We start from the raw sequence: 24742 nt of genomic DNA, 5'->3' as shown, positions 1-24742 counted from the left end.
TACCAACAACTCATAACCAGTGATTCACAAATGACTGTACATTATTTTTTTAAATATATAATTTTTTTAAAGATATGGTAATATTATCCATTCACTCAAACAACTTGTCAGACACCAGCCACCCTAGTCAGACTGTTCTCTCTGTTACTGCACGGCAAGTGGTACAGAGGCTTCTAAACAGCTTCTACCCCCAAGCCATAAGACTCCTGAACATCTAGTCAAATGGCTACCCAGACTATTTGCAGTGCCTGCCTTCACCCCCTCTTTACACCACTGCTACTTTCTGTTGTCATCTATGCATAGTCACTTTAATAACTCTACCTACATGTACATACTACCTCAAATAACCGGTTCCGCCGCACATTGACTCTGTATCGGTACCTCCCTGTATATAGTCTCGCTATTGTTATTTCACTGCTGCTCTTTAATTACTTGTTACTTTTAAAGGGTCCTATCCCTTTAAATGGTGGATAGGCTTTCATTGGAAAAACAGCCATTTCAAAATAATGGCACTTCCTGGATGGATTTTACTCAGGTTTTTGCCTGCCATATATCAGTTCTGTTATACTCAGACATTATTTTAACAGTTTTAGAAACTTTAGTGTTTTCTATCCAAATCTACCAATTATCATATCCTAGCTTCTGGGCCTGAGTAGCAGGCAGTTTACTTTGGGCACGCTTTTCATCCAAAATTCCGAATGCTATCCTAAAAAAGTTAAACATCCTCTCTGTTTTTGGACTGTAGGCCAGGACACCATGGGATGTGTTGAGGCCCACTTATGGGAGGAGGGGGAATTCTAACCAACACCCCTTGTCTATTTCCTTCTCCTGCAGCATGAGCTCTACATTCGAGCCTACCACGTGTTGAGTGACTTCCCAGCAGTGAGTAGTCACAAACAGCCACACAGAGGGGGGTTGGGTTGGCCAAGTTAAAGTGCTTGACCCCCAGGGCTTCCATATTTCTCTGTCCCAGTTTCTGTGGAGCTGGAGAGGCTGTCAGACTGGCATGCATGCAACTCCTCCAGGCTGACTAATGTATTTGTTTGTCTGAAAGTGTCATTGCTTGGCTGAAAAGTATAGTATTTTGATTCTATAACGGCAAGAATTGCAACAAATACAGCTGAGATAAAAATGACCACTTTAAGTTGAACAAAACATGGGTCACTGTCATTTCCAAGATTTATCCCCTTTCCAAGAAAAGTAATACATGGTAAACAGAGGATGGCAACTTCTTGACAAGTGTCTTTGGAAAGTGTACAGACCCCTAGACCTTTTCTCAATTTTGTAATGTTACAGCCTTAATCTAAAATGGTTTAAATAAAAAAAATCCTCAGCAATCATACACACACACACACTGCCCCATAATGAGAAAGCGAAAACAGGTGTACAATTATTATATATATTTTTTCTTTAGCAAAAAAACAAGCCGTTTATATTTACGTAATTATTCAGACCATTTCCTATGGGACTCAATTGAGCACAGGTGCATCCGATTTCCATTAATCATCCTTGATGTTTCTACAACTTGGAGTCCACCTGTAGTAAATTCAATTGATTGGACATGATTTGGAAAGGTGCGCACACACCTGTCTATATAAGGTCCCACAGTTGACCGTGCATGTCAGAGCAAAAACCAAGCCATGAGGTCGAAGGAATTGTCCGTAGAGCTCCGAGACAGGATTGTGTCGAGGCACAGATCGGGGGAAGGCTACAAAAAAATTTCTGCAGGAAGGATTGAAGGTCCCCAAGAACACAGTGGCGTCCATCATTCTTAAATGGAGGAAGTTTGGAACCACCAAGACTCTTCCCGTGAGCTGGTCGCCCGGCCAAACTGAGCAATCGTGGGAGAAGGGCCTTGGTCAGGGAGGTGACCAAGAACCCGATGGTCACTCTGACAGAGCTCCAGAGTTCCTCTGTGGAGATGGGAGAACCTTCCAGAAGGACACCCATCTCTGCAGCACTCTACCAATCAGGCCTTTATGGTAGTGGCCAGATAGAAGCCACTCCTCAGTAAAAGTTTGCCAAAAGGCACCTAAAGACTCTGACCTTGAGAAACAAGATTCTCTGGTCTGATGAAACCAAAATTGATCTCTTTGGCCTGAATGCCAAAGATCATGTCTGGCGGAAACCTGGCACCATCCTTACAGTGAAGCATGGTGGTGGCAGCATCATGCTCTGGGGATGTTTTTCAGACTAGTCAGGATCGAGGCAAAGATGAACAGAGCCTGCTCCAGAGTGCTCAGGTTCACTTTCCAACAGGACAACGACCCTAAGCACACAGCCAAGACAATGCAGGAGTTGCTTTGGGACAAGTCTCTGAATGTCCTTGAGTGGCCCAGCCAGAGCCCAGACTTGAACCCAATTGAACATCTTTGGAGAGACCTGAAAATAGCTGTGCAGCAACGCTCCCCATCCATATTGAGAGGAACTGCAGAGATGAATGGGAGAAACTCCCAAAATACAGGTGTGCCAAGCTTGTAGCCTCATACTCAAGAAGACTTGAGGCTGTAATTGTTGCCAAAGGTGCTTCAACAAAGTACTGAGTAAAGGGTCTGAATACTTATGTAACTGTGATATTTCAGTTTTATTTTTCATACATTTGCAAAAATTTCTAAACCCGTTTTTCCTTTGTCATAATTGGGTATTGTGTGTACTATTTATTTTTTAAATATGTTTTTCCCCTCAAACAATTTTAGAATAAGGCTGTAACATAAAGTGAAGGGGTCTGAATACTTTCTGAATGCACTGTATATTTAGTTATTTTTAATGGTTGTATGGGTGTGTATGTATGTATGTATATAAACAGTTGATTCCAGCCCGTTCTGTAAGTGAATTTTACTCAAGTGAAGAAATTGTCCAATTCATCTAATAGGAATGGAATTCATCCCAACTCTGATTTTGATAATGGTCAGATTTGATCTGATTTCACTCTGCATCTTCTGTCAGATCAAGGACCAGGAGATGGAGGCTCGCTACAGTAAGCTGGTGCAGCAGCTCCTGGATGACCACAAGGACGTAGTAACTCTGCTGGCCGAAGGCTTCAGGGAGTGTCGGAGGCACATTCAGGTAATGGCCATATGTAGATGTTCTAAGTTGGTTATTGGAACTGTGTGTTTTGTAATGTGACCGTAGGTTTTAAAGAATGGTGTATTCTTGGCCTTAAGAGTGTGTGTATTTATGTTCCAGGATGAGACCCTGGTCCGTAACTTCCTGGACACCACCCTCACCTCCCGCCTGGGGATCCGGATGTTGGCCACACACCACCTTGCCCTGCATGAAGAAAACGTATGTCTCGCATCCACCTTCTAGTCATTAATTGCTAACAGACGAAAAACTGTTATTATTGAGGAAAGGAACATGTATGGTATTATGACATTTTTATTATAGGGCAGTATTATAATTTGAAGATGCAAAGCATACTCAGGACTTGGTTCTTTTCACACTGGAAACGTGCCAACCAACACATGAACCCAACGTTTCACTCTGGAGCCTTTGACAAGGGCGTGCTTGCATAAATTCAACCTGTCCGCCACACATACTTTTAGTTTGGATTATAAGTATTATAAAAAAAAAAACATCTGAATAGTTTGTGCAGTTGTATAGTTTCCTGGGTTCTCTCCAAATATCCACACACACACTCTAGCCCCCCAGTGCATTAAAATGCGGTGTCACTCCTGATTCCAGATCCTGCACCACTCATGCGAGCTAAAAGGAAAAACTGAACACGAGATGGACAAAGCCGTTATCATCAGTGCAGTCTGCTGGCCCCATGACTTTTACAAGAGCCCAGCTTTTTTTATCCTTATTTTAACCAGGTAAAGCAGGCTGGTTGGTTAGGATGATGAAGCATCTTTGCCAGTTCTGGAGACTCCCTGACTCAGGGTAGCAGTGTGTTTAGTTAGCAGCCTAGTACCGAATTTTAGCTGTATGTATCCTATGCTGCCAAAGAACTGGGTTGTTTCTGGCAGCACTAGGCCACTGTGACATAAGTGGCTGATGTGAGTGCCCCAGTGGGACTCAGAATATTTCCATATGACCCAGTTATAGGATATATATAAAATCAATCATGCTTTGGTCTGGAGACTCCCTGACTCAGGTTAGCAGTGTGTTAGTTAGCTGCCTAGTACCTGATACTCCTGCCAAGATTTATGCTTTTGTTACCCAACAACACTTAGGCCTAAATCTCTCACGCTATTTGTTGTAATCCACTCCTTTCACAGCTGAGACCTGGTTTCTTTCTGAAACATTGGTCAAATGACTGGTTACTGTTTTGTGAGATTACTTGTCCTATTATGCTAATACATTCTGGCTATTGGACTACATTGTGCATTGACCTGAAATTTGGCAAACCAGCCTCTGTTTAGCATGTCAGTAATAAAGCTTGTGCATCTCCTCTTATATACCTTTCATCTATCTTTGCAGCCTGATTTTGTGGGCATCATCTGCAGGCGACTTTCCCCCAAAAAGATAATTGAGAAATGGGTTGATTTTGCAAGGTGAGTGGTGTTATGTTACCTTATTATATTGTTGGTTTAGAATAATCTCCCACTAGTTCTGGATTAGAACATGCAGTTGACATACACTTAGGTTGGAGTCAATAAAACTCGTTTTTCAACCACTCCACAAATGTCTTGTTAACAAACTATAGTTTTGGCAAGTTGGTTAGGACATATACTTTGTGCATGGCACAAGTCATTTTTCCAACAATTGTTTACAGACAGATTATTTCACTTATAATTCACTGTATCACAATTCCAGTGGGTCAGAAGTTTACATGCAGTAAGTTGACTGTGCCTTTAAACAGCTTGGAAAATTCCCGAAAATGATTTCATGGCTTTAGAAGCTTCTGTTAGGTTAATTGACATCATTTGAGTCAATTGGAGGTGTACCTGTGGATGTATTTCAAGGCCTATCTTCAAACTCAGTGCCTCTTTGTTGATTTTCCCATGATGTCAAGCAATCTGCCAGACCTCTGGAAAAAATTGTAGACCTCCAAGTCTGATTCATCCTTGGGAGCAATTGCCAAACGCCTAAAGGTACCATGTTCAACTGCACAAACAATAGTACGCAAGTATAAACACCATGGGACCACACAGCCCTCATACCGCTCAGGAAGGAGACGCTCTCTGGTGCGCAAAGTGTAAATGAATCCCAGAACAACAGCAAAGGACCTTGTGAAGACGCTGGAGGAAACGGGTACAGAAGTATCTATATCCACAGTAAAACGAGTCCTATATCGACATAACCTGAAAGGCCGCTCAGCAAGGAAGAAGCCACTGTTCCAATGTTTTCAACTGCACTTGGGGACAAAGATTTTACTTTGGTCTGATGAAACAAAAATAGTACTGTTTGGCCATAATGACCATTGTTATGTTTGGAGGAAAAAGGGGAAGGCTTGCAAGCCAAAGAACACCATCCCAATCGTGAAGCACGGGGGTGGCAGCATCATGTTGTGGGGGTGCGTTGCTGCAGGAGGGACTGGTGCACTTCACAAAATAGATGGCATCATGAGGAAGGACAATTATGTGGATATCTCAAGACATCAGTCAGGAAGCTAAAGCTTGGTGGCAATGGGTCTTCCAAATGGACAATGACCCCAAGCATACTTCCAAAGTTGTGACTTAAGGACAACAGTCAAGATATTGTAGTGGCCATCACAAAGCCCTGACCTCAACCTATAGAACATTTGTGGGCAGAACTGAAAAAGCTAATTGAGTGCATGTAAACTTCTGACCCACTGGGAATGTGATGAAAGAAATAAAAGCTGAAATAAATCATATCCTCTACTATTATTCTGACATTTCACATTCTTAAAATAAAGTGGTGATCCTAACTAACGTAAGACAGGGAATTTTTATTCTGATTACATGTCAGGAGTTGTGAAACTGAGTTTAGATGTATTTGGTCAAGGTGTATGTGAACTTCTGATTTCAACTGTATATGGGCCTTTTTTTTCCCACCTTGTCTGTTAACAACTGCATCAAAGCAGATTTTGATTACATTTGAGTAGGAGACTATATAGGGTGTTAAGTTGCTAAAATACATAGATTTCTAACAAACATCCCATTGCCTACAATTTATTTAGCATTTCAGTTCCACTTGAGATGAGTTTATGCTAACATAAACAACTGGAGAAGGGGCAAGGACAACAGCAAAATGTGATGGGCAGCCCGGCAGACAATCCTGTCTAGCGATCCCTCAAGACATTTTGATTTGCATTGCAATTGTTTTGAAATAAAAAAAAACACCCCATTTACAGTACCTAGAGATATCAATGCTAGCATCATAAAACATTTTTTTATTTTGCCTTATGAAAGACGTGGTAGCAGTTCTATTGAAAAGATACAAGGTTGTCATCAAATGTCATAGTAAGGTGCAGAATGTTCGATTTGCCTGCTGGGGGGCAGGGAGACCCCAGCTCTGCTAAAACCATTGACCACTGCATGCTAGTTTCAAAAGATTGCCAAATAACTGTAGAAACATTTTGGTTGTACTATGAGCACCTCTTGAAGAGCAAATCAGAACTTCTGATGTGTTGTTACCTACCCTTACCACCTGGGGGCGGCCTGTCAGGAAGTTTAGTCCCAGGGTCCTTTGCTTCGTGATGAGCTTTGAGGGTACTATGGTGTTGAACGCTGAGCTGTGGTCAATGAATAGCATTCTCACATAGGTGTTCCTTTTGTCCAGGCGGGCAGTGTGGAGTGCAGTTGAGATTGTATCTGTTGGGGCAGTATGCAAATTGGAGTGGGTCTAGGGTTTCTGGGATGATGGTGTTGTGAGCCATGACCAGCCTTTCAAAGCACTTTATGGCTACAGACGTGAGTGCTACGGGTCGTAGTAATTTAGGCAGGTTACCTTAGTCCCTGTGCCCAAGAACAGTATGGCGGTCTGCTTGAAACATGTTGGTATTACAGACTCCGACAGGGAGAGGTTGAAAAATATCAGTGAAGACATGCTCGGAGTACATGTCCTGGTAATCCGTCTGGCCCTGCGGCCTTGTGAATGTTGACCTCAACGTGATCAAGACAAAGGAGATGATTGTGGACTACAGGAAAATGAGGACTGAGCACGCCCCCATTCTCATCGATGGGGCTGTAGTGGAGCAGGTTGAGAGCTTCAAGTTCCTTGGCGTTCACATCACTAACATGGTCCAAGCAACCAGGACCGTCGTGAAGCGGGCACGAAAACCTATTCCCCCTCAGGAGACTGAAAAGATTTGGCATGGGGCCTCAGATCCTCAAAAGGTTCTACAGCTGCACCATCGAGAGCATCCTGACTGGTTGCATCACTGCCAGGTATGGCAACTGCTCGGCCTCTGACCGCAAGGCACTCCAGCCACCCAAGTCATAGACTGTTCTCTCTGCTCCAAGTCTAGGTCCAAGAGGCTCCTAAATAGTTTCTACCCCCAAGCCATAAGACTCCTGATTAGTTAATCAAATGGCTACCCAGACTATTTACACTGCCCCCCCTCCTTTACGCTACTGCTACTCTCTTATCTATGCATAGTCACTTTAATAACTCTACTTACAGTCGTGGCCAAAAGTTTGAGATTGACACAAATATTCATCTTCAAAGTCTGTTGCCTCAGTTTGTATGATGGCAATTTGCATATACTCCAGAATATTATGAAGAGTGATCAGATGAATTGCAATTAATTGCAAAGTCCCTCTTTGCCATGCAAATTAACTGATTCCCCAAAAAACATTTCCACTGCATTTCAGCCCTGCCACAAAAGGACCAGCTGACATGTCAGTGACTCTCTCGTTAACACAGGTGTGAGGGTTGACGAGGACAAGGCTGGAGATCACTCGGTCATGCTGATTGAGTTCGAATAACAGACTGGAAGCTTCAAAAGGAGGGTGGTGCTTGGAATCATTGTTCTTCCTCTGTCAACCATGGTTACCTGCACGGAAACACGTGCCGTCATCATTGCTTTGCACAAAAAGGGCTTCACAGGCAAGGATATTACTGCCAGTAAGATTGCACCTATATCAACCATTTTATCGGATCATCAAAAACTTCAAGGAGAGCGGCTCAATTGTTGTGAAGAAGGCTTCAGGGCACCCCAGAATGTCCAGCAAGCGCCAGGACCGTCTCCTAAAGTTGATTCAGCTGTGGGATCGGGGCACCACCAGTACAGAGCTTGTTCAGGAATGGCAGCAGGCAGGTGTGAGTGCATCTGCACGCACAGTGAGGCGAAGACTTTTGGAGGATGGCCTGGTGTCAATAAGGGCAGCAAAGAAGCCACTTCTCTCCAGGAAAAGCATCAGGGACAGACTATTCTGCAAAAGGTACAGGGATTGGACTGCTGAGGACTGGGGTAAAGTCATTTTCTCTGAATCCCCTTTCTGATTGTTTGGGGCATCCGGAAAAAAGCTTGTCCGGCGAAGATGAGGTGAGCGCTGCCAACAGTAAAGCATCCTGAGACCATTCATGTGTGGGATTGCTTCTCAGCCAAGGGAGTGGGCTCAATCACAATTTTGCCTAAGAACACAGCCATGAATAAAGAATGGTACCAACACATTCTCCGAGAGCAACTTCTCCCAACCATCCAGGAACAGTTTAGTGCCGAACAATGCCTTTTCCAGCATGGTAGAGTACCTTTCCATAAGGCAAAAGTGATAACTAAGTGGCTCGGGGAACAAAACCTCGATATTTTGGGTCCATGGCCAGGAAACTCCCCAGACCTTAAGAGGTGGGTGGACAAACAAAAACCCACAAATTCTGACAAACTCTAAGCATTGATTATGCAAGAATGGGCTGCCATCAGTCAGGATGTGGCCCAGAAGTTAATTGACAGCATGCCAGGGAGGATTGCAGAGGTCTTGAAAAAGAAGGGTCAACATTGCAAATGTTGACTCTTTGCATCAACTTCATGTAATTGTCAATAAAAGCCTTTGACACTTATGAAATGCTTGTAATTATACTTCAGTATTCCATAGTAACATCTGACAAAAATATCTAAAGACACTGAAGCAGCAGACTTTGTGGAAATTAATATTTGCGTCATTCTCATAACTTTTGGCCACGACTGTACATGTACATATTACCTTGACACCGGTGCCCCCGCACATTGACTCTGTACCGGTACCCCCTGTATATAGCCCCTCAGTTGTTATTTACTGCTGCTTTTTAATAATTTAGTATTCTTATCTCTTTTTTTTAAGGTATTTTCATAACTGCAATTTTGTTTTAAGGGCTTGTAAGGAAGCATTTTACTGTACGGTCTGTTGTATTAGGTGCATGTGACAAATAAAATGTGATTCCTTGCAAAACAATTGCAAGTTTAAGCTCTATATCATAGTTATTTTTTCTAAGATGTTGGGGTTATAAGCTGATATATAGAATGGTTTTAAGATGGTCATACCATGGCTCATTTAGCTATTTGATATAACATTTTAGGACCGCTTTAGGTGTGTTTTCATTTATTTATTTTTACACTTCCCATTTAAAATGTCGTGAAATTGATCAGAAATACAGTGTAGATGTTGTAAATTACTAGTTTAGCTGGAAATGGCAGATTTTAATGGAATATCTTCATAGACGTACAGAGACCAATTATCTGCAACCATCACTCCTGTGTTCCAATGGCACGTTGTGTTAGCTAATCCAAGTTCATCCTTTTGAAAGGCCAATATCCCGAAGTCGCCTTTTCACTGTTGACGTTGACTGGTGTTTTGTGGGTACTATTTAATGAAGCTGCCAGTTGAGGACTTGTGAGGCGTCTGTTTCTCAAGCTAGACACTGTAATGTACTTGTCCTCTTGCTCAGTTGCGCACCGGGGCCTCCCACTCTTTCTATTTTGGTTAGAGCCAGTTTGCGCGGTTCTGTGAAGGGAGTAGTACACAGCGTTGTTCGAGATCTTCAGTTTTCTTGGCATTTTCTCTCATGGAATAGCCTTTATTTCTCAGAACAAGAATAGACTGACGAAATTCAGAAGAAAGGTCTTTGTTTCTGGCCATTTTGAGCCTGTAATCGAACCCACAAGTGCTGATGCTCCAGATACTCAACTAGTCTAAAGAAGGCCTGTTTTATTGCTTTTTTAATCAGAACAACAGTTTTCAGCTGTGCTAACATAATTGCAGTGTTAGCAGTGCCACTAGAGATTCTAGGTTCGAGTCCAGGCTCAGTCGCAGCCGGCCGCGACCGGGAGACCCATGGGGTGGTGCACAATTGGCCCAGTGTCGTCTGAGTTAGGGGAGCTTTTGGCCTGCAGCGATGTCCTTGCCCCATCACACACTAGCGACTCCTGTACCGGGTGCAGTGCACGCTGACACGTTTGCCAGGTGTACAGCGTTTCCTCCGACACTGGTGTGGCTGGCTTCTGGGTTAAGTGGGCATTGTGTCAAGAAGCAGTGCGGTTGTGTTTCGGGAGGACGCACGGCTCTCGACCTTCGCCTCTCTCGAGTCCATACAGGCCTTGCAGCAATGAGACAAGACTGTAACTACCAATTGGGTAGAAAGGAGTAAAAAAATGGCCAAGACGGTTAAAAAAGTTTTCAGTCCTATATCTAGGAGATCTCAGGAAGGTGTGTGTGTGTGTGTGTGTGTGTGTGTGTGTGTAGTATTTTTAACTCTTTTTGGGGGGTAGGCACAACTCTCCATACTTCCATTTTTTTTGTACTGGGTACCTTCAGACAAGTCCTGTGACATTTGTGGGGGTCGTAGAGTAAAATGAGACACTCCCCTTTCCACAGTTTGTAGCCTAAACGGTTCAAACGCTACAGATGGAAAGGGGAAAAGTTGTCATATCGACACTACCGACTTAAGACGAGTCCCATGGGGGTCGTAGAGCAAAACGTAGGCCAAACCGTTTGGACGCTACAGCCGTTTTCATGAGCAGACTGATTTTTTGGGATGTCTCATGTAGAGGTTGACTGATTTTTCAACGCCGATACCGATTTATTGGAGGACCCAAAACAAAGCCGATTAATCGGCCGTTTTTTGTTGTAATAATGACAATTACAACAATACTGAATGAACACTTATTTTAACTTAATATAATGCATAAATACTATCAATTTAGCCTCAAATAAATAATGAAACATGTTCAATTTGGTTTAAATAATGCAAAAACAAAGTGTTGGAGAAGAAAGTAAAAGTGCAATATGTGCCATGTAAAAAAGCTAACGTTTAAGTTCCTTGCTCAGAACGTGAGAACATATGAAAGCTGGTGGTTCCTTTTTAACATGAGTCTTCAAAATTCCCAGGTAAGAAGTTTTAGGTTGTAGTTATTATAGGAATTATAGGACTATTTCTCTCTATACGATTTGTATTTCATATACCTTTGACTATTGGATGTTCTTATAGGCACTTTAGTATTGCCAGTGTAACAGTATAGCTTCCGTCCCTCTCCTCGCTCCTACCTGGGCTCGAACCAGGAACACATCGACAACAGCCACCCTCGAAGCGCCGTTTACCCATCGCTCCACAAAAGCCAACTACTCCAAGTCTCAGAGCGAGTGACGTTTGAAACGCTATTAGCGAGCACCTGCTAACTAGCTAGCCATTTCACATCGGTTACACCAGCCTAATCTTGGGAGTTGATAGGCTTGAAGTCATAAACAGTGCAATGCTTGAAGAATTGCGAAGAGCTGCTAGCAAAATCACGAAGGTGCTGTTTGAATGAATGCTTACGAGTCTGCTGCTGCCTACCATCGCTCAACATAATAACACACAGAAATACGAGCCTTTGGTCATTAATATGGTCGAATCCGGAAACTATCATTTCAAAAAGGAAAAGTTTATTTCAATGAAATATGGAACCGTTCCGTATTTTATCTAACGGGTGGCATCCCTAAGTCTAAATATTCCTGTTACACTGCACAACCATCAATGCTATGTCATAATTATGTACAATTCTGGCAAATTAATTACGGCCTTTGTTAGGAATAAATGGACTTCACACAGTCCGTAATTGAGCCAGGCGGCCCAAACTGCTTTATATACCCTGACTGCTTGCACGGAACGCTGGAGAAGTGACACACATTCATGTTAGCAGGCAATATTAACTAAATATGCAGGTTTAAAAATATATACTTTTGTGTTGATTTTAAAGAAAGGCATTGATGTTTATGGTTAGGTACATTGGTGCAACGACAGTGCGATTTGTCGCAAATGCGCTTGTTAAATCGTCACCCGTTTGTCGAGGTAGGTTGTGATTCGACGAGAAATTAACAGGCACCGCATCAATTATATGCAACGCAGGACACGTTAGATAACTACACATGGTTGATGATATTACAAGTTTAACTAGTGATTATGTTAAGATTGATTTTTATATAAGAAGTTTAATGCTAGCTAGCAACTTACCTTGGCTTCTTGCTGCCCTCACGTAACAGGTAGTCAGGCTGCCATGCAGGCTCCTCGTGGAGTGCAATGTAATGCAGGTGGTTAGAGCGTTGGACTAGTAACCGGAAGGTGGCAAAAACGAATCCCCCCTGAACAAGGCAGTTAACCCCCCGTTCCTAGGCCGTCATTGAAAATAAGAATGTGTTCTTAATCTGACTTGCCTAGTTAAATAGAGGTGTAAAAAAAAAAATCGGCAAATCAGTGGCCAGAAATACCGATTACCGATTGTTATGAAAACTTAATCGGCCATTCCGATTAATTGGTCGACCTCTAGTCTCATGGTCTGACAAACACCGCTGTAACTCGGCCACCTTCCACCACAGATGTGGAAGGCCACCATAGGCGGCTGCGGTGGATTGAGACGCAGCCCATGCGAAACATATATCTAGCTTATGGATTTTTTTTGTATTATGTTACTTATATTGACAGACCGGTGCGTCAGATTCTAGGGGGTTATACAGCAAGTAACTGCATGCTTTTTATGATCCGTAAACATTATGTAATTTCAGATGAGGGTAACCTGTATTTGGCATGTAGCTAGCAATGTTAACAACTAGTTTCATTTAGCTTGCTTCATCAGTGAAGACTTTTGGAAAGCAGTTTACCTCTGCAAGTAACCTATGCCTATATTGAGTCTAAACTCATCCTGGTTAAGTTGTCTGTCTGATTAGGCCTACTGTCATCACTGCTATAACTGGCAAGAAGCTCAAACAGTTTAGAAAAAACTAGCTAGCTAGTATATCCAATGAAAGTTAGAACCTCGTCCCCAGGCTATTGCGTTCAACACATCAGCGACTCAAAGTAGGCCTTAGTGGGAGTGACCTTACTGAGTAAAGTATTTGTTGTCATTTAATGTTGGCGAATTCCGCGCCCCCCTGCCAACCCAGGGCACGCCCCACAGTTTGGGAACCACTGCTAGTGTATGGGGAGGGTTAGAGGGAAGGTGTTGTGGGGGGTAATTGGTTGATAGATTAAACAGATTTTAAGCCAATGCCTATGCGCCTGGAGTTTCTCCCAATCTTTCTGTATTGGCTAACAAAGGCCAAGTTTGACAGTTTGGTCTACCAGACTCCTCACGCAGTTAGGCGGAAGTTTCTGGGAACAAGATTAGCTGTTAGTAGCCAAATTGACATGATCCGTCAGTGTGTGTGTGTGTGTGTGATTTTCAGAAGTAATCGTGATTAAACTTTGTTGAAAAAGGTATAATATTAGCTAGCTTAGGTATGTTGGTTGGGGAGAAACTTTATAAAGTTTCAAGCTTGCAAACATTATTTCTAGCTGCGATACATGGGCAAATGTGCCCTTCTGCTGCTTGACAGGCAAAGCCCACAATGGATGGAAAATGAACTTAAACCACAGATGCCTGTCAGGTATAGTACACTTTTGTATTTATTTTATATACAGTGGGGCAAAAAAGTATTTAGTCAGCCACCAATTGTGCAAGTTCTCCCACTTAAAAAGATGAGGCCTGTAATTTTCATCATAGGTGTACACTTCAACTGTGACAGACAAAATGAGAAAAAAATCCAGAAAATCACATTGTAGGATTTTTTTATGAATTTATTTGCAAATTATGGTGGAAAATAAGTATTTGGTCAATAACAAAAGTTTATCTCAATACTTTGTTATATACCCTTTGTTGGCAATGACACAGGTGAAACGTTTTCTGTAAGTCTTCACAAGGTTTTCACACACTGTTGCTGGTATTTTGGCCCATTCCTCCATGCAGATCTCCTCTAGAGCAGTGATGTTTTGGGGCTGTCGCTGGGCAACACGGACTTTCAACTCCCTCCAAAGATTTTCTATGGGGTTGCGATCTGGAGACTGGCTAGGCCACTCCAGGACCTTGAAATGCTTCTTACGAAGCCACTCCTTCGTTGCCCGGGCGGTGTGTTTGGGATCATTGTCATGCTGAAAGACCCAGCCACGTTTCATCTTCAATGCCCTTGCTGATGGAAGGAGGTTTTCACTCAATCTCACGATACATGGCCCCATTCATTCTTTCCTTTACACGGATCAGTCGTCCTGGTCCCTTTGCAGAAAAACAGCCCCAAAGCATGATGTTTCCACCCCCATGCTTCACAGTAGGTATGGTGTTCTTTGGATGCAACTCGGCGTTCATTGTCCTCCAAACACGACGAGTTGAGTTTTTACCAAAAAGATCTATTTTGGTTTCATCTGACCATATGACATTCTCCCAATCCTCTTCTGGATCATCCAAATGCTCTCTAGCAAACTTCAGACGGGCCTGGACATGTACTGGCTTAAGCAGGGCGACACGTCTGGCACTGCAGGATTTGAGTCCCTGGCGGCGTAGTGTGTTACTGATGGTAGGCTTTGTTACTTTGGTCCCAGCTCTCTGCAGATCATTCACTAGGGGGGCCGTGTGGTTCTGGGATGTTTGCTCACCGTTCTTGTGATCATTTTGACCCCACGGGGTGAGATCTTGCGTGGAGCCCCAGATCGAGGGAGATTATCAGTGGTCTTGTATGTCTTCCATTTCCTAATAATTGCTCCCACAGTTGATTTCTTCAAACCAAGCTGCTTACCTATTGCAGATTCAGTCTTCCCAGCCTGGTGCAGGTCTACAATTTTGTTTCTGGTGTCCTTTGACAGCTCTTTGGTCTTGGCCATAGTGTAGTTTGGAGTGTGACTGTTTGAGGTTGTGGACAGGTGTCTTTTATACTGATGAGTTCAAATAGGTGCCATTAATACAGGTAACGAGTGGAGGACAGAGGACCCTCTTAAAGAAGAAGTTACAGGTCTGTGAGAGCCAGAAATCTTGCTTGTTTGTAGGTGACCAAATACTTATTTTCCACCATAATTTGCAAATAATTTCATGAAATCCTACAATGTGATGTTCTGGATTTTTTTTTTCTTTCTCATTTTGTCTGTCATAGTTGACATGTACCTATGATGAAAATTACAGGCATCTCATCTTTTTAAATGGGAGAACTTGCACAATTGGTGGCTGACTAAATACTTTTTTGCCCCACTAACTCAAATATTCAATTAAATGGTGGTCAATATTGAGAGCTGGAGGAGTTGTGTTTTGTGCTGTAATGCATTGGAGCAGGCTTTCCCCCTAGCTGGGAATGGAATGTTTGAAATCGAACTAAATATGATATTGATATTTTCCACTGGCTCTGTGTCTGGGTCTTCTCAAGGTCAAAGTCTTAATCACAGCTCTGTCGCACAATGAACGTATCCAAATAGTGTCCACTCATACTCACATACAGTCGACCACACTCTTCACAAGCCTCTGTGCACTTGTTGTCCCAGTTCAGCCTCTCTAGGAATGTGCAGCTGCTATCTTTCTCTCTCAAACACTCTCTCTTTCCAGTCGCTGGGTTCTGGCTGCATAAGAACAAAGGTACTAATGCAGATTTTCTGAGTCAAAGGTGGCAGACCCTGAATCAACAAGCTGTCCTTTTTCCTTTACATGCAGCCCTGTGTTCAGAGACCCTCTGATTTGTAAAGAGCAGACCAGTTATGAGTCTCCTTTTAGCACTGATCAGCACATTAGAGCAGACTGGATGTCTTTCCTCTAAATATGTGGTCAATAACTGATGCAGACCACTTGTTTTTTTGGCACAATGTGGACTGTCAGTGTGCTATGGTTAAACTACAGTGCTTTCAGAAGGAATTTAAAATGGATCAAATGTATACATTTTTTGTCACTGGCCTACACAGAGTACCCCATAATGTCAAAGTGTAATTGTTTTTCGCAGCTTTTACAAATTGAATTAAAAGGAAAAGCTGAAATGTCTTGAGTCAAGTATTCAACCCCTTTTGTTATGGCAAGCCTAAAGAGTAAAAATGTGCTTAAGTCACATAAGTTGCATGGACTCACTCTGTGTGCAATAATAGTGTTTAACATGATTTTTTGAATGACTACCTCATCGCTGTACCCCACACATACAGATAATTGTAAGGTCCTCCAGTTGAGCAGTGAATTTCAAACACAAAGACCAGGGAGGTTTTCCAATGCATCGCAAAGAAGGGAATATATTTGCAGATGGGTCAAGAAAAAAAGCAAACGTTGAATACCACTTTTGATCATGGTAAAGTTATTAATTACACTTTGGATGGTGTATCGCTACAAAGATAGACGAGTCCTTCCTAACTCTGTTGACTTCCTCTCGAAGGAAACTGCTCAGGAATTTCATCATGAGGCCAATTTTTAACTTCAAAACAGTTGGAGTTTAATGGCTGGGATGGGGGAGAACTGAGGATGGAGCAACATTGTAGTTACCCCACAATACTAACCTAATTCACAGAGTGAAAAGAAGGAAGCCTGTACAGAATGAATAAATATTCCAAAACATGCATCCTGTTTGCAATAAGGCACTAAAGGAAAAACTGCAAAAAATGTGGCAAAGAAAATAACTTTTTGTCCTGAATACAAAGTGTTATGTTTGGGGCAAATACAACACATTACTGAGTACCGCTCTCCATGTTTTCAAGCATAGGGGTGGCTGCATCATGTTTTGGGTATGCTTGTAATCGGTAAGGACTGGCAATATTTTACAGGATAAAAAAATAAACTGAATGGAGCTAAGCACAGGCAAAAACCTTGAGTAAAACCTGGTTGGTTAAGTGTGCCTTGAATTCTAAATAAAATCAGACTGTGTCACCAGCAAAGCACCCCCACACCATAACACCACCTCCTCCATGCTTCATGGTGGGAAATACACATGCGGAGATCATCCATTCACCTCACAAAGACACAGAGGTTGGAATTAAAAATCTCCAATTTAGACTCATCAGACCAAAGGACAGATTTCCACCGGTCTAATGTCCATTGCTTGTGTTTCTTGGCCCAAGCAAGTCTCTTCTTGGCCTTTAGTAGTGGTTTCTTTTGTAGCAATTTGACCATGAAGGCCTGATTTCACGCAGTCTCTTTTGAACAGTTGATGTTGACATGTATCTGTTACTTGAACTCTGAAGCATTTATTTGGGCTGCAATTTGAGGCTGGTAACTCTAATGAAGTTATCCTCTGTAGCAGAGGTAACTCTGGGTATTCCATTCCTGTGGCGGTCCTTATGAGAGCCAGTTTCATCATAGTGCTTGATGGTTTTTCCGACTGCACTTAAAGAAACGTTTGAAGTTCTTAATGTTCCGCATTGACTTACCTTCATGTCTTAAAGTAATGATGGACTGTTGTTTCTCTTTGCTTATTTGAGCTGTTCTTGCCATAATATGGACTTGGTCTTTTTCCAAATAGGGCTATCTTCTGCCCCTACCTTGTCACAACACAACTGATTGCCTCAAAGGCATTAAGAAGGAAAGAAATTCCTCAAAATAACTTAACAAGGCTGGTGTGTTAATTGAAATGCATTCCAGGTGACTACCTCATGAAGCTAGTTGAGAGAATGCCAAGAGTGTGCAAAGCTGTCAAGGCAAAGGGTGGCTATTTTGAAGAATCTCAAATATAAAATATATTTAGATTTAACACTTTTTTTGTTGTTGTTGTGGTAACTACATGATTCCATATGTGTTATTTCATAGTTTTGATGTCTTCACTATTATTCTACAATGTAGAAAATAGTACAAATAAAACCCTTGAATGAGTAGGTGTTCTAAAACCTTTTGACCAATAGTGTAATTCTGCATTTCGTTTTCTATGTCTAAACATGTTTTCACTTCGTCATTGTGAGAGTGGATGGGGTGGGGGGTGGGGGCAACAATTGAATACATTTTGAATTCCGGCTGTAACAACAGTGAAATAAGTCAAGGGGTATGAATATTTTCTAAAGGCACTGTAGGTATGAGAATTGCGACATGATTAATTTGAACAAACTACCCATGTGTAGGCCTATTCATACTTATAAAGTCACACATGTAGGCCTCATTTTGCAAATTCCCCTCACAGTATAAATAGGCTATACTTGCACAAATACCTTTTCTGCAAGTACTGTTGAGGCCTGTAAGTTAGGATGTGTTTCCGTACACAATCGTGATCTTATGTGTTTCCTTATGGCTCCCTCATGTTTTCTGCAGGCGTCTGTGTGAGCACCAGTATGGTAACTCCCCGCGGGTGCGTATCAATGGCCATGTGGCGGCCCGCTTCCCCTTCATCCCTCTGCCCCTAGACTACATCCTGCCAGAGCTGCTGAAGAACGCCATGAGGTACCAAAACACTTTCCTTCTCCTAACCAATATATTCTTGTTCATCACCAAACAGAGATCTCACAGAAATGTAATCAAACCAACATTGAGTTTCAGACATGGTGTAGCCAACATTGACACCTCAGTCGATTAGAAAATCGGGCCTGTGACAAGTGTGCCGTCCGTCACCTGTCAGTCCCCAAGCCATTGTAACGGACTTTTAGAATGATCTATGACAATGGTCTGTAATAACTTGGCCAGCAGTGTTTTTCTCATTTGGGAACATTGTATAGCCTCTGACTGGTTGTGTGTTCATAGCATTTTTTTTTTTTGTGAATCCCATAGTGCTGCAATGTATACTATATATATTTGTATGTGACCTATTTCCCCCCGTCTACCGCCTTTTATCTTGAAGTTCTTGGCTCAGCTGAAACTAAGTCAAATGTATGTTAAGGGATACTTCATGATTTTGGCTTTAAAAAAAATAATAAAAAAAATATCGACTTCACCAGAGTCAGATTAACTTGTGGATACCATTTTTATGTCTGTGTCCAGTATGAAGGAAGTTGGAGTTAGCACTGGCTCCCGAAACTTAACTAGCAGATACCAATAGACTTCCAGTCAATGCGCTAACGCTAGTAAGCGATTGCATTAATGCAGAGACATAAAAATGGTATCCACGATTTTCATCTGTCTCTGGGGGGAAAAAAATCCCTTGTAAACCTTTCATGCTATTTGACTTTCCTTGGCTGTGACTGCATCTGTGCTTCCAGCTAATTTATGATCTGTGAATGGAAACATGAGGATCTATTCAATGTATAAGCCTAGTTGCGCTTACGTGGCACATTACAAGTCTTGCCCTGCCGGGTAGCCTACATTTTGTTACGTGTGCTTTCCTGAAGGACAAATCGTTGTCTATTGTCTTAAATGGCAAGTCTTCAACTTCTCTTAAATCATTATGATAAAACCGTATTGAGAGAAGCTTTTTGTACTCCATCATGAACAAAAGTTGGGCATTTCATTTTATCAGGAAATGTTGATTGGCCACAACTTCAACCACATAGCTAGCACTTTTGTTGACTTTTTTATTTTTTTGCATTGACATTTCTGGTGTATATGTGGCAGCCATTTAACAATAAACCATCCTCTGGGCCAAAAACGAAGGACCGGTTACAGACCTTTCAGGTCAGAGGCCACAATGGCCCTCCAAAAGCAATATTTTTTTTTTTGGGGGGGGGGGGTTAACCCCACGGGTTAACCCCACGGGTAACTCAAGCCCCCTAGAACTCCCTACCCATCCACCCCACTGTTCTTTTCTCACCATGGCAGTGACCTGACTGTACAGACCCCGTCTTTCTTCTAGAACACTGTGTCCTTGGCAGAAGGTCTTGGCCCAAACCCCACTACATTCCTTGTGGACTAATAGGGGTGAATCTGAACTGCGAATGCGAAAGGGACACTGTTGGTGTTGTTGCATAGCCAGAGCAAGCGCCCTTGAGAATTGAAGTTAGTCTGTGGTTGTTCCCCGGTAGTTTTAAATAGCTTATTTCCCTTATGACAACTTATCTGGCAGGACATCGGACTCCACGGTAGCCATTTTATGACTATACATAACTAAATCCCTAGTTTGACCTCTCCTCTAATGAAGTATTAAGCAGTGTGCTACTGCTCTTGTAGTTATGTTGTTTTAGCTAACATTCCACTCTGCCACAGGCTACTGATCTTGGCGGTCAAATGTTGCCCTGGCACTCTAACTTGTGAGAGGGATGCTAGATTGTGTGTTAGCAGACGGATGTGTTTTCGAATAAGATTCTAATCAGCCATTAAATCCAATGAGGAACGTTTTCTATTCTTGGAGCTCTTTCTCAGATGTTGCGGTTAGCAGACAAACCATTCACTAATGTTCCTTGTTCCCATAAGACTGTTTCAGGGTGCGTGATCATTACACAAGTGTCATCTATCAGTGAATCCCTCAACAATCCTGTTAACCTCTATGGGCTAGGTGGGACGCTAGCGTGCCACCCGTGGTGCACTCCATCAACAGCAGGTGCATTTCAAGAGCGGCAAATTTGAATCCAAATAAATGTCAAAATTCAAATTTTTCAAACATACAACTATTTTACACCCTTTGAAAGATAAACATCTCCTTAATCTAACCACGTTTTACGATTTCAAAAAGGTTTTACGGCGAAAGCATAAATTTAGAGTATGTTAGGACAGTACATTTACAAGAGTTGTGTGTAATGTTTTGTCAATTCAAAGACAGGGTAACCAAAACCATAAAACCAGCTAAAATGATGCACTAACCTTTTACAATCTCCATCAGATGACACTCCTAGGACATTATGTTAGACAATGCATGCATTTTTAGTTCTATCAAGTTCATATTTATATCCAAAAACAGCGTTTTACTATGGCATTGATGTTGAGGAAATCGTTTCCCTCCAATAACCGGCAGTCAAGTCAGCGTCACAAATTAAATAATTAAAATTAGAAAACATTGGTAAAATATTATATTGTCATTTAAAGAATTATAGATTTACATCTCTTGAACGCAATCAACTTGCCAGATTTAAAAATAACCTTACTGGGAAATCACACTTTGCAATAATCTGAGCACTGCGCCCAGAAAAATACGCGTTGCGATACAGACTAGACGTCATGTTGGGGAGATCTAAAATCGAAAATACTATGTAAATAATCCATTACCTTTGATTCTCTTCATCAGATGTCACTTCCAGGTATCACAGGTCCATAACGAATGTAGTTTTGTTCAAAAAAGCTCATCATTTATGTCCAAAAATCTCCGTCTTGTTAGCACATGATCTAAGCCAGCCGGACTTCTCGTCATGAACGAGGGGAAAAAAATATTTATGTTCGTTCAAACATGTCAAACGTTGTATAGCATAAATCATTAGGGCCTTTTTTAACCAGAACATGAATAATATTCAAGGTGGACGAATGCATACTCTTTTATAACGTATTGGAACGAGGGTACCCAACATGAACTCGCGCGCCAGGTGTCTAATGGGACATCATCGTTCCATGGCTCTTGTTCGGTCAGATCTCCCTCCAGAAGACTCAAAACACTTTGTAAAGGCTGGTGACATCTAGTGGAAGCAATAGGAAGTGCCAAAATATTCCTCAGCCCCTGTGTTTTTCAATGGGATAGGTTTAAAGGCAATACAACACATCAGGTATCCACTTCCTGTCAGAAAATGTCTCAGGGTTTTGCCTGCCAAATGAGTTCTGTTATACTCACAGACACCATTCAAACAGTTTTAGAAAATTTAGGGTGTTTTCTATCCATATGTAATAAGTATATGCATATTCTAGTTACTGGGTAGGAGTGGTAACCAGATTAAATCGGGTATGTTTTTTTATCCAGCCGTGTCAATACTGCCCCCTAGCCCTAACAGGTTAACAGATTCTGTGTCAGGTTACGTTGAAGGACCACAGAGGCTAATATCCTCACTCTGCCTGCCCTTGACCTCCCCTCTACCTGTGTCCCCACAGGGCCACCATGGAAAGCCACCTCGACACGCCTTACAATGTACCTGATGTTGGAGTCACCATCGCCAACAACGACGTAGACTTTGTCATCAGGTGAGTGGGTTACCTTTGGCACACTAAGTTGGGACCTTTTACCTCTATCTACTCAAAAGACTCCTTTTAAAAACATTAAATAATTAGGAGTCCCATACTCTGGGCTTAATCGTTTAAATGGGGAAACCTGACAACTCATCAGGGGAAGTGTTTCTAAGCTGCACGCTTATCGGGCCCAGTGTGGTCACCATGGGAACGGGTTCCGGACCACATTGGAAGTACCGTCAGACTTCTTCTACTCTAGTGCCGTGTTTAAGAACCTTTAAATGGATGTTGACACTGATTCTAGTATCCTGTTGACTAATGTCCAATCGATGGAAAATGAACTCTGAGCAAAGCTTTAATCACAGCATTCCCTGATGTCCCTCTGTGGCTTAGTTTTTACTGAGATGTGGACGGACAATACACTAGACTCTGCTATTCAACCAGTCAACTTCTCCATATTGCGAATGGCTTGAATGGCGGCTTCTGGTAAGGTGGGGTGGAGCTTTGTTTCCACAAACATTTCCTGGTGTACCGAAGTTGTAAACATTGAGCTCCTGTTCACCCGATCTGGAGTTTCTGATGCTAAAAAACCCTGGATGAATGGCTATCTGTACAATGTTGAACCCGTACTGCAGCATTCAATGTTAGCAGAACGAACCCAGATGACTCTGTGGCGCTCGATGCGTAGAAAGCAAGCAGGTACGGGCTCTGCAAATCCATTGGGGACGCAAATAGACCGACTTAAACTTGAATTGATCAACAACTCGCATGTGGCAAGGATTCAGACTATTACAGACTACAAATGAAAATCCAGCTATGTGGTGCCTACCGATGCCTCCCTCCCAGATGAGTTTAATACATTCTATGCTCACTTCCAAGCCATTCAGGAAGACTCTCGCTGCTCCGGACGACCAGGTGCTTTCACTCTCTGAGGCTGACTTGAGGGAAAACTCTAAAGAGTGAATACTCACAAAGCTGCCGGCCCAGAGGGCATCCCCTTAATGTGTGCTGACCAGCTTGCAAGCGTTTTCTCTGAGATCTGCACCCTGGGACTATAGTGTCACGAGTTAAGTTCCTCCGCATCACTGAAGACTTGTCATGGACCACCACTCTTGTCTAGAGGGCGCAACAGCGTCGTCTACTTAGGTGACTGAAGAAATTAGGCATGCCGCCCCGGGTCCTCTCCAAATACTACCTCTGCACCATCGAGAGTGCCCTGACCGGTTGCATCACGGCCTGGTACGGGAATTGCTCCGTCCACGACCGCAAGGCCCTTCAGCAGGTGGTGAAGACGGCACAGTACTTTATCTAACCTTTTTTTTTTTTTTTTTTTTTAACTAGGAAAGTCAGTTAAGAACAAATTCCTATTTACAATGACGGCCTACTGGTGGGTTAACTGCCTTGTTCAGGGGCTGAACGACAGATCTTTACCTTGTCAGCTCTGGGATTCGATCCACCAACCTTTTGGTTACTGGCCCAATGCTCTAACCACTAGGTGACCGTGCTCCCATTCATTAAGTACATATACTTGAAACGGTGCCTGAGGGAGGCATGCAGCATCAAGGACCCCACACACCCCAGCCACGAGATGTTCGCTTCCTTAGTCGGGCAGACGGTATCGGCACATGAGGTCTGATACCAACGGGCTCAGACAGTTTCTATCTACAAGCCATCAGACTGCTGAACACAAACTGGACTGACCACCTGCTCTGATTCTCCGCACCTTAGCACACATGCGCACACACCCATACAGACCTACACACACATACACTACCGTTGTTTGAGGTCACTTAGAAATGTTGAAAGAATTTTTTTTTTTTTTGTCCATTAAAATAACATCAAATTGATCAGAAATACAGTGACATTTTTAATGTTGTAAATTACTATTGTAACTGGAAACAGCAGATTTTTTAAAATGGATATCTACATAGGCGTACAGAGGCCAATTATCAGCAACCATCACTCCTGTGTTCCAATGGCACGTTGTTAGCGAATTCAAGTTTATCATTTTAAAAGGCTAATTGATCATTAGAAAACCCTTTTGCAAATATATTAGCATAGCTGAAAATTGTTGTCCTGATTTTTAGAGGCAATAAAACTGGTCTTCTTTAGACTAGTTGAGTATCTGGAGCATCAGTATTTGTGGGTTCGATTACAGGCTCAAAATGGCCAGAAACAAAGCACTTCTAAAACTCGTCAGTCTATTCTTGTTCTGAGAAATGAAGGCTATTCCATGCGAAAATCTCGTACAACGCTGTGTACTACTCCCTTCACAGAACAGCGCAAACTGGCTCTAACCAGAATAGAAAGAGTGGGAGCCCCGGTGCACAACTGAGCAAGAGGACAAGTACATTAGTGTCTAGTTTGAGAAACAGACGCCTCACAAGTCCTCAACTGGCAGCTTCATTAAATAGTACCCGCAAAACACCAGTCTCAACGTCAACAGTGAAGAGGTGACTCTGGGATGCTGGCTTCTCAAATCAAATTTATTTGTCACATACACATGGTTAGCAAGTGTTAATGCAAGTGTAGCGAAATGCTTGTGTTTCTAGTTCCGACCATGCAGTAATATCTAACAAGTAATCTAACAATTTCACAACAACTACCTTATACACACAAGTATAAAGGAATGAGTACGAATATGTGTATATATAAATGAGTGATGGCCGAACGGCATAGGCAAGATGC

At 42.4% G+C, this 24742-nt stretch overlaps 1 protein-coding gene across 1 annotated transcript in view; it reads left to right on the top strand.

The window, feature by feature from the left end:
• Positions 1–24742, top strand: part of bckdk (branched chain ketoacid dehydrogenase kinase) — a 39682-nt gene that overhangs the window by 9467 nt on the left and 5473 nt on the right. The window contains exons 4-9 of the mRNA XM_014197166.2: positions 835–882; positions 2947–3066; positions 3187–3285; positions 4423–4496; positions 18356–18484; positions 21980–22069. Coding sequence (XP_014052641.1) covers positions 835–882; positions 2947–3066; positions 3187–3285; positions 4423–4496; positions 18356–18484; positions 21980–22069 — 560 coding nt within the window. The remainder of the gene's footprint in view (positions 1–834; positions 883–2946; positions 3067–3186; positions 3286–4422; positions 4497–18355; positions 18485–21979; positions 22070–24742) is intronic.

The sequence above is a fragment of the Salmo salar genome, chromosome ssa04 (genome assembly GCF_905237065.1).
Source record: "Salmo salar chromosome ssa04, Ssal_v3.1, whole genome shotgun sequence".
In the NCBI taxonomy this organism is placed as follows: Eukaryota; Metazoa; Chordata; class Actinopteri; order Salmoniformes; family Salmonidae; genus Salmo; species Salmo salar.
The sequence above is the reverse complement of the archived record's forward strand: the minus strand, read 5'-3'. Positions and strand labels throughout refer to the sequence as shown.